Below are 11,370 nucleotides of genomic sequence, written 5' to 3'. Positions count from 1 at the left end.
CTCTAGCCCTTTTCGAATTCCCTCGTACGAATTCTCCTTTCCACGGCCCTCCACCATACCATAGTAGGCCACCGCAGCGCAGAAGTTAGCATATCCGCTGAACGCCTGAGTTCGAATCCTGGCGGGACCATCTGAAAAAATTTTCAGCCGTGTTTTTCCCCTTCGAAATGAAAAACTTCACTCCAAAGAGGTGTCGTACTGCGGCACGCCGTTCGGACTCGGATATAAAAAGGACGCCCCTTGTCATTGAGCTTAAGTTTGAATCGGACTGCACTCATTGATAGGTGAGAAGTTTGCCCCTGTTCCTAAGTGGGATGTTCATGGCCAAAATCTGCAATTTAGCAAAATACCAGTGCTCCATAGGTCAGTACTGGTCTCACAATGGCCCTATACATTCAATAAATCATCTTGGGGGTTACCACCCACTTCCTATCGAACATCCTCGTGCATGAGCAAAAAGCGCACAGTATCTTACGGCCCCTTTCCTCGGTATTTCTCTTCCAGGACAGCTTCGAATCGAGGATTATGCCAAGGTACTTCACCTCCTTCAACAGCTGCGGGGCGTTCACGTCCAAGGACGGGAGGCTAAACTTTTGTATCTTGTATCTACGCGTGAAGAGCACCAGCTCCGTCTTCCTTGGATTGTTCCTCAACCCATTTGTGGTAGCCCATAGCAACAATCCCCTCAGTGACCCTTACGTGATCTCGCTGATCCTCGACAGAAACCTGCCTCGGACCAGCAACACAACGTCGTTCGCATAAGCGATTATCTTCGTGCTATCCCCACCGAGATCTAACAGGATTTCGTTTATTATAAGGTTCCATAGAATTGGCGAGAACACTGGTGCGTTCCTCTGGTCACCCGTCTTCTGGCCACACTATCTCTTAGGTCGCATTTATAATCCTGCCATGGAGCATATTGTTAGTCCACTGGGAGATTGTGGGGTGAATATCCGTGCGGTTCTGTGCGGCGACTATCGATCCTTCCTCTACGTTATTGAAGGCCCCCTCAATTTCCAAGAAGGCCGCCATAGTGTGCTCCTTCTGTCGGAGGGATGTGTCGACTTCTTGTACCACTTCGTGGGGGCCGTCTCCACCGACCTTGACTATACTCGGTGCGAATGTTGAGGGGCTAACCCGAACTCTCTGTGCTGAATTTCAATGAAATCGGTTAACAAATTCAACTTTTATGAGCTTAAAACCTCAATAAGGGAGATCGGTGAATATGGCGGCTACACCCATATTGAACAGGGATGTCGAGGGGCCTAACATATTTTGGACAATAAACGCGGTTATTATGTCCCAAGACCTTACTATGACCCCAAGACTAAAATAATCAAACCAATTGTCGAAGCACTTTCGGAACTGGTCGGAAGGAGGTGCAGGTGGCGATGAACGGTTGAAGCGGTGGGTCGACGGATGGATGACTGGTAAGAAGGCTGCATCGAAAAGTTCGGTGAGCTGAAGGCGGCTGGACCATGAAGTCTTGGAGCTAGTCGAGTTGGTGTGGGTGTTGAAGTTCTGAAGTTTTGAAAGTTTTTACACGGTGTCGCTGTTATTCCTTTGTGACTAGCAGAATGTATACCGTATGTGTGAATGTTTTCAGTGGCACTCCTGTTTTGGCTTAGTCATGTGCTGACTCATTTTGGGTTATGTCACCTAATTTCTAATTGTTTCTGAATGACGTGTTGCCACGGGATGATGCTTACATCATCCCACTAGGCGACCAGTCCAGAACTGTTTGGAGTTGAACTGGAAAAAGTTGGACTACGTGGTCGAACCAGAGTCCTTGATCTGGTACCACGGGAGTCAGGAGCCCCTGGAACTTCGGTGCCAGCCTGACTATTGGTGAGGCCCCAGTTGGGAGCAACGTGGTGGCTCCAAAATCACAGAAAGGGCATTCCGATATGTGGTCGAACCAGAGTCCTTAACCTTGTACCACGAGAGTCAGGAGCCCCTGGAACTTCGGTTCCAGTCTGGTGAGGCCCCTGTTGGGAGCAACGTGGTGGCTGTGGTTTAACACCTAAAATCGCAGGAAGGGCATTTCGATGCTCGGTATGGAGTTGCATGTACTCAACCGGGTGCTGTGATCCATAGATTGGCAAGAGTTGGAATAGTGCTCTGCTCCTAACCAATGGGGAGGACACGTCCGGAAAACGTCAACTCGTATTGGTATTCATGTTAGTTTTGGCTTTGTATGGGGGCGTTGGTAGACGCTTCGTTTTCACTCGGGGTTAAAAGCCCTGCAGGATAAAGCCATCGTGACAGGTGCCTGCTTTAAACACCACGAAGTCTGCGCAATCGGGCGGAAGTGCAGGATGTTAGAAGGGATAGAGCTGGTATTCCAATCAGATCTCCCGAAGAGCATGACACTGAAAAAGAGCTCGCCACTTTCAACCACTCAGGGAAGACCAAGCCAGCTCTCCCGCATTGGAGACTCCAGACAGTGTCCTGCGCAGGAAACAAAGTCGGTACAGGAACGAAAAAATTGCGCACAGCCACTAGGTCTTCATGGAGGACTGTGACTTCCAAAGGCGGCCACAGCCATCACGGAAAGGGAAGATGGTCGTTGAATAGGGCAAGGAGCGGCTCCTTACGCCGGAGTGTCAAGGAAATATATACAGAGATGAGAGTGAACATCTTTACGGACTGTAAACTGACCATCAGGGCAATGACAACCGGGACGCTAAGCTCAAGAACAGTCTTGGAGTTTAAGAAGGAGATTAACGCCTTCTCTGGAGATGGCATAGTTTGGTAGCCGGGCCACAGCGGAGTAAGGGGTATGAAAGAGCAGACGATTTGGCAGTGAAGGCCAAAGGACTGCCGTCAATAAACTTGGTTGACCCGAAGCATTTCGGGGCGACGCAGTCCAAGTTAAGGGCTTGGGCTAAGAACGCGCATTTAACAACGTTGGAACAGCGGAACAATCGGTAGGATGACGAAAATCCTATGGGAGATTCGGATTGACGAAGACGGATTGTGAAAGAAAGTAAGCAGCAGGTCAGTATAGCTATCGGTATCCTAACGGGACACATAGGACTATGAGCTTACTTATGCAAAATAGGTGCGGCAAGTGAGAGCATGTATAGGGCTTGCGGGGAGATGATGAGACATTGCAGCATTTCTTATGTCGTTGCTGACTTTCGGGGCTAATAGACACCGGCACTTAGGTGGGCACACAATACCAGACATGAACCAACTGAGGGATGTGGTATGGAAAACATTTAGGGATTTTATTAGTAGCACAGAATTCCTGATTTTAAATTTTCTTTTTTAAAGCTGCGGGTATAGAGAGGGCATCTTAATGCTGGGCTTTGCCTTAGCAGAATGTATCGATGCCGTCAAAAAGCTCGTTGGAAATATCCGCATTTCCTGGGGCGTAAACTCGGTCTGGTGAGAAAGATGGACATCCCCCAGCTTACAAAGGCGCCGCTCTTTTCAAGGTTGGGGTCAGTAATTTGCGACGGAACACATGATGGAAGTCTCAAACAAGCAAAACCAAGGTTTGGTTGCGGAGAAATGAGAGTCTTATAAAGGGTGATTTTTTTGAGGTTAGGATTTTCATGCATTAGTATTTGACAGATCACGTGGGATTTCAGACATGGTGTCAAAGAGAAAGATGCTCAGTATGCTTTGACATTTCCTCATGAATAGACTTACTAACGAGCAACGCTTGCAAATCATTGAATTTTATTACCAAAATCAGTGTTCGGTTCGAAATGTGTTCATTCACCGTAACGTTGCGTCCAACAGCATCTTTGAAAAAATACGGTCCAATGATTCCACCAGCGTACAAACCACACCAAACAGTGCATTTTTCGGGATGCATGGGCAGTTCTTGAACGGCTTCTGGTTGCCCTTCACTCCAAATGCGGCAATTTTGCTTATTTACGTAGCCATTCAACCAGAAATGAGCCTCATCGCTGAACAAAATTTGTCAAAATTTGAACACATTTCGAACCGAACACTGATTTTGGTAATAAAATTCAATGATTTGCAAGCGTTGCTCGTTAGTAAGTCTATTCATGATGAAATGTCAAAGCATACTGAGCATCTTTCTCTTTGACACCATGTCTGAAATCCCACGTGATCTGTCAAATACTAATGCATGAAAATCCTAACCTCAAAAAAATCACCCTTTACTTGAGGTCGAGTGCAAGGCACTGCTGCTAGAGGCACAATCTTGGATTGACAGAACTCTGGTAATGCCATCTGAAAGATCATGCTACACAGATCGATCAAAACTAGAGAAAAAATGTTCAAGAGTTTCTTACATATTTTTGTCAAATTAATTTTTTTCAAGCCACTGTAAACAACACAAATGATGGTCGTACGCCAAAACGTTTTGAGTACGATTATGCTAGAAAATGTCAAACTTTTCAATGGAAGTGTCAGATTGCAACTGGCAACAATTAGTGCTGCCTAGGCACTCGCTTAGCCCTCATACATGACAGAAAGGAAAACACGGTTTATAAGAATGTTTTTGTTACCACAGTTCGAAGCATCGCCAAGCTTAACATTTGAATCGTTAGAATATGGTATTGAGATTGTGTCAAGTTCTTTAAATATTTATAATTCAATTTGATTGTCTTCGTTTGAATAAAACCATGAATGATGCCTCAAAATACTTTTATATGGTTACAAATAACTTACCCTCGTCAACAGCTTCTCCATTTGCCAGCTGAAAAACAAAAAAGTAAAAAATTATGAAAAGGTGTGGCAAAATGTTAGGATATATTAAAAGAAATATTTCAAATCCACTTCCTTTGGTAAGAAAAATCTTCTTCCTATTACGAGGGCTCCTATTACAAGGGAATAAACAATGATAGCATTTTTGACATTGAAGGTGCTTTCAATGTAAAACCGACGTCAATCATGAAGAAGTTGGAGATTCTAGGCATCAACTCTACCGTAAGAAAGTTTATTAGTAACTTACTTACTAAAATTTGCATTACGGCAGGCTTGGGATCTGTGGATCTAAAAAGATGGGTCAGCAGAGGTGTACTGTCTCCTCTACTTTGGAATATAGCCATTAATAATACATTTCCCAGCACTCTAAGAGATATACTTCAAAAAGCCCTACGTGCAACAGCAAAGTGGGCTACCGAAAGTTGTCTAGGTATAAATCCGTGCAAGACAGAAATAGTTGTTTTCAGCAGGAGATACCAGTTGCCTACAGTGGGTGGAGAGAATGTTCCATTTAAAGAAAGCGCAAAATGCCTGGGTGTTTTGCTGGACAGGAAATTGAACTTCAAATTTCAACATTTTGGTAGGGGCATGAACGGCAACTCTTGCCCTATACACTTGCAAGAGAGCCATTGGCAAAAGTTGGGGGTTTAGACCCCCAAAAAGTTAGGGGTTTAGACCCTCAACCGCGTGTTGGGGTTTAGTCCTGGGTATATACTGCAGTTATCTAACCTTTAATGCTATATGGTGATGTTGTCTAGTGGACGGCGATTCAAAAGTACAGCTACTGTTCAGTACTCAACCGGATTCAAAGGATGGCTTGTTTGTGCATCATAGCTGCACTGAGGACGAAACCATCTAAAGCACTGTATTTAATGCTTCATCTAATGCCTCTGGACATTGTGGCTAGACAAATTGCAGCGACCACTGCCGTGAGACTAAGGGAGCTTTTTCTTTTATCATGTGGTGGCTACGGACATTGTGTTAGCCTTAACAAAATGTCCGATGTTCCAGGCTGTGTGGATTGCACCCTCACTGAGCCGTATTTGATAAAAAGCACTGTACCACAACCGATTGGAACTACGATATCCCTGGTAATAGAAGTTACATAGACTTCCCAACTAGACGATAAGGTATGATTTGGGGTGTACTCTAAAGATCTTGAACTGTTCATATCGAAAAAGCTACCCGACCATTGCAGTGTGTATCGAACAAAGATCCTTGCAATTAAAGAAGTGATGGAATGGCTAAGATATAATGTCATTACGACGATTGGCATAAAAATCTTCTCAGACAGCCAGGCAGCCATTAAAAACCCGGAAAACGTATTTCTGAACACAAAATCTGCCCTCGACTGTCGCAGAAATCTCAACAAGAAAGCTGAGCAGTTCAAAATTCACCTGTTCTGGTTGCCGAGCCACAGAGATATCCCAGGGAATTGTAAGGCGGACGAGCTTGCGAGACTACGAACTACCTTAGACATTACAGTGAAACTGGAATGGGTATGCCTCTAGCGACATGTAAGCTAAGTTTTCAGGACCAGGCCCGAAGGACATCGAATGATAGAGTAGGCTGTGGGTATTCCAAAACTATGTGGCCTTATCTAGACTTGAAGAGTTCTGCCGCTTTGCTTTCATTGGCTAGAACAGATGTCTGAGTCATTGTGTCCGTCATGACAGGTCACTGTCTAATCGGAAAACAAGCTGAAAGACTGATGGTTGCCAGTAACGACTTTTGCACAAACTGTGAGGACATCGAAGAAGAAGAGACTATAGAACACCTTCTGTGTGTGGGTGTCCCACACTGGCAGTCAGAAGGAGTTCCACTTTAGGTACTCATTTCTTTGAGAATCTGTCTGGTTTAGCAGATGTAAATATTCGCAAGTGTTTGGGCTTTTTAAAGTGATCTGGATGGATCAACGGTAGGAACTAGAAGGCATCTTCCTTCTTCAGTAATACTTGTGCAATATTTCAGGAGATATTGTAGTTGAAACAGCAGATATTGTTATTGATAGAGATATTGCTTGTTGAAATGTCCGACGGAAATGTTTGCTTAAACAGTTGCCTTTTGTTTGCTAAAACAGCAGTCATGTCTGCTTTTGACAGACAAACACTGTTGTTTCAGCAAACATCTTTGCAATTTTGAATAACGAATTTCGTTGGCTGTAAAATCTTCATACCAAACTTAAAATGCTTGTACCTCCTTCTTAAAGTATTTGCGAGTAAAAAGGTTAAGTTGGGTCAGGTTAGGTTAAATGGGTCGCCCACCAAAGGTGAGTTCACTCGGAGGCCAGTTTGGCTCATTGTGGTACCCTAGAGAGAGAAAGGGAAGAAAAACGAAAATGCGAGACCTCGTACTAAAGATTATACACGAAGAAAAAGACAGGAGGAGTGGAGAAACCGCAGCGGGAGGTGAAGAAGCTTCCTCACCTACGCAAAGCACGGACCTACCTACGCTGTAGCTAGTTCACCCCCCGTCGGAACCATCCTGTTCCCTCAACAAACCTCAGGAGAGATACCAGAGGTACGTTCGCAAGTTCATCCAGATCACAGAAGAAACGGCTCCCCAGAAAGGATAGCCTACGTCTCCGCAAGTGCTCAATAGTCTCCTCCTCATGCTCATCGAGGCAACTCCTACAGAACTCATTGTGCGGTAGCCCCATGCGCGCCGCCATGAGGCCTATGGCTTAGTGTCCGTTTATGACTTCTTATCGAACACCAGCAACGAGTTATAAACTAATTAAGCTCTTAAATGGACATTTAAGGATTGTGGGGCGGGCAGAACACCGTCACATAAGATCACTAACATAACGTAGGCTTACTGACTTTCTTACTTACGAAAACCGCTCATTTTCAGTGACACAAAGTTAAAGCGACAGGCAGTTCTTCTGGGGGAATTTTCAATCCAATCTCTGGAATTTCAAAGTATTTCACAAAGGCATACTAATAAGGCTGCTGCATGGGCTTGACCTAACAAGCAAACAATATCTACACTCAGAAAAAAAGTTTGGTATATTTGCTGTAACAATAGAATGTCTGTTGGAAATGGGACAGCTGAATTTTGTTGCTCAAACAGCAAAACTTTTCTGCTGTTTTCAAATGTCAAAAAGTTAAAAAAAAAACATCAACAATTTCATAAATATTTCAATAATTTGTATAATCCATCTTAACTTTAAATTTTGCAAGCATTTGACGTAAAATTTTTTTCAATTTTATAAAATTTGTTAATCGATGGTATGGTGAATCCGTCCAAAATCAGTTGTTGTTCCAAAAACCACTGATGCTGTGCGCCAACTGATATTGCAAGATCGTCATGTGACCTATCGTGAGATTGAGACAACCTTAGGCATTCGTGGGAGCAGCATACATTCAATATTGCATGAACATTTGACCGTCAAGAAATTGGTTCGCGTTGAAATCCACACAATTTGTTTCGTGTCGATTGGTCGAAAGAACTGCTCCAAAAATACGATCGCGGTGCTTTGAAACACGCCTATGACATCGTGACAAGTGATGAATCGTGGATTTACGCGTATGAACCCGAAAGTAAAGAGCAGTCGACTGTAAGGGTGTTTTAAGATGAGCCAAATCCAATAAAAGTTGCTAGCGCACGAAACACTTCCAAGCAAATGATAGAATGTTTTATCGAAAAAACTGGACATGTCGCAATCGTACCACTAGAACAACAAAGAACAGTCAGTTCTGAGTGGTACACAACAATTTGTTTGCCAGTTGTCCTCCAAGAAATTAGGAAATACCAACCGCCAAAGACGGATCATAAGAGGCGAAGCATTGAAATTAGTGCATCTTATGGTTTGTTCCTCCGTGCGGCTGTTATGCACAAGCATGCCGGCTGAGTATTGAATAGTAGGAGGACTTTTGGAGCGCCGTCCACCCGACCACAGCACCATAAAACATTATACAGGTTTTGCACGATTTTTCCTATGACATGTTGAATATGGTCTGAATCAGTCTATAATTTGATAAAGCTCCCATATAAATCGTTCTCTCGATATTACTTCTTGAACTGCTTTATTCGATTTGGCTGAAATTTTGCACTAAGATTTCTACTATGGTCTCCAACATTCAAAACAAGTATGGTCCGAGTCGGTTCATAATCTGACATGGCTCCAATATCATGGCAATTTTTATTCATTATCCTTTGTTTACCTATAAGGAGATACTGGGCAAAGAACGTGTCAAAAGCGATCCATGGTAAAGGGTACAAGATACAGCCCGGCCGAACTAAACGCGCTTTTAATTGATATTCCCTCCACCATTGGATGGGGGGTATACTAATTTCGTCATTCCGTTTGTAACGCCTCAAAATATTCGTCTAAGACCCCATAAAATATACAACGGTCCGTCCGTCTGTCTGTCGAAAGCACACAATTTTTCGAAGGAGTAAAGCTAGGCGCTTGAAATTTTGCACAAATGCTTCTTGTTGTTGTAGGTTGGTTGGGATTGTAAATGGGCCAAATCGGTCCATGTTTTGATATAGGTACCATTTAAACCGATCTTGTGTCTTGACTTCTTGAGCTTGTAGAGGCCAAAGTTCTTATCGGATTTGGTGTTTTGGTATGGGTTCCAACAACTGTGCTAGGTGTAACCAAAATCAGCTGACATATCAACTGATCTCCCGATTAGACTTCTTGGGCTTCTTGAGGGTGCAATTTTTATCCAATTTGATTGAAATTTTGCTCATGTCATTTTGGTATGAATTTCAACAACTGTGCTAAGTATGTTAAAAATCAGTCCATAAGCTGATATAGCTGCCATATAAACCGATTAGATTTCTTGAGACGAGACTCTAGAGGGCGCAATTCTTATCCAATTTAGTTGAAATTTTGCACACGTCATTTTGGTATGACAAGAACTGTGACAAATATGGGAAAAAACTCGGTTCATAACCTGATATAGCTGCCAAATAAACCGATCTCTCAATTTTACTTTCTAAACTTCTGGAGAGCGAAATTATTACTCGAAAGAAATTTTGGAAATGTTTAGTTTCACTTTCAAATATCTTCAGTTTGGTTTATAATTTAACCATGAATCGTCTTACAAACGAACAACGCTTGCAAATTATTGAATTTTATTATCAAAATGCATGCTCTCTTAAGAAAGTTCATCGCGCGCTTCTTCCTTTCCATCGACGAAGCTCATTTTTGACTCAATGCGAACGTAAGTAAGCAGAATTGTCGATTTTGAAGTGAAAATCAGCCAGAAGCATTGCAAGAGCTACCAATGCATTTAGAATAAGTCACAGTTTGGTGCGGTTTATGGGCTGGTGGCATCATTGGAGCGTACTTCTTCAAAGATTATGCTAATCGTAACGTAACTGTGAATGGTGAGCGCTATCGTGAGACTTGCATGACATGTGGTTTCAACATGACGGTGCCACACAGCACGCGTAACAGTGGGCTTATTGAGAAGCGAGTTCGGTGAACATTTTATTTCACGTTCGGGTGCCTAGATCGTGCGATTAAACGCCTTTAGACTTCAATTAACGCATTGGAAGAAAACATTGTAGCATTTCTTCCTGAGATACCTACCGAAGTGTTGGAAAGAGTATGCCAAAATTGAACTAAGCGGTTGCACCATTTGGGGCGCAGTCACCGTCAACATTTGCATGAAATAATCTTCAAACCTTAAATTTTATGGACCGTACTATCGATTAAAATCAAGATTTCGAGCATTTTTTGAATTTTATATGTTTTTTAACTTTCTTATAACTCTTACAAAACCACCCTTTTAATATTACCCAAATGTCGTCAGAGCCCTCCCAAAACGCGACGTATAAGCTCCCAACGCGAGATTCATCTTTGTTGACAATAAAACCTCTTAAATTTCTTCATTTCATTGCAGACCTTAAGATCATCGGATTATTCCCAAGCACCCATTTGCCAGAGCATGGAACAATATATGCAAATAGCCCACTATTACAGTGCCCGTAGTGCCTGTCGTCATGTACAAGCCTTACATCCCATAGCTGTACGTATATCCATAGCTCTATTGCGTTACACCGATATTATACCCGTGGACAAGGGTTTCTATGAAGCTGGCATGGATCTACGCAATGCCGGTCGAGAGGCTGAAGCTTTTGTTATGCTCAATCATTATTTGGATGTGTGTGAGGCCATAGAAGATGGTTCAGGCAATTTAGTGGATCACTCCGATTTGGCATCAACAGATTTTCCCAGCTCAGTTCCCATACCCGAAGAAATACATTTGAAAAATGATCCTAGTCTTCATGAAGAGGTGCGAGAATGGGTATTGGCTGTTAGCATGGATCAGCAAGTAGATCAGGTAAGGCTAATCTGGAGGCAAGATAGATAGATTTTTAATTGTCTGGGCTTTATTTCCAGGTTTTACCCGTCGATGATCGTGGTTTATACGAATCCAGTTTGGGTATGAATGATATTGCCTGCGTTCTGAGTGGTTACCCAGTCAGAGGTCGTCAACCAGTTACATTTCAATCTTCAGTACGACAAGCAAATCGTGATGTTTGGAGTAAATTCTCGGTTGCCATTAAATTATCGCCCACAAGTGAAGTTGGCGATATAATTGCGTTCACCGAAAAGTGGAATGGTTTGGCCAATTTTGTAATGCATTAAATATTGGAGATGGATTTTAACTATGTAGCAGTTCTATGAATAAAAAGTTTTATCGTCGATTGCATGACACA

General features: G+C 42.9%; 1 protein-coding gene across 1 annotated transcript in view; it reads left to right on the top strand.

Annotated features, from left to right (window-relative positions):
• The window catches only part of LOC106091163 (intraflagellar transport protein 172 homolog), a 49,721-nt gene extending 38,351 nt beyond the window's left edge, over positions 1-11,370 (top strand). The window contains exons 10-11 of the mRNA XM_013257601.2: positions 10,551-10,991; positions 11,051-11,370. Coding sequence (XP_013113055.2) covers positions 10,551-10,991; positions 11,051-11,299 — 690 coding nt within the window. The 3' untranslated portion in view covers positions 11,300-11,370. The remainder of the gene's footprint in view (positions 1-10,550; positions 10,992-11,050) is intronic.

Source organism: Stomoxys calcitrans, chromosome 1, assembly GCF_963082655.1.
Source record: "Stomoxys calcitrans chromosome 1, idStoCalc2.1, whole genome shotgun sequence".
NCBI classification, from domain to species: Eukaryota; Metazoa; Arthropoda; class Insecta; order Diptera; family Muscidae; genus Stomoxys; species Stomoxys calcitrans.
This window is presented reverse-complemented; position numbering and strand designations above follow the sequence as displayed.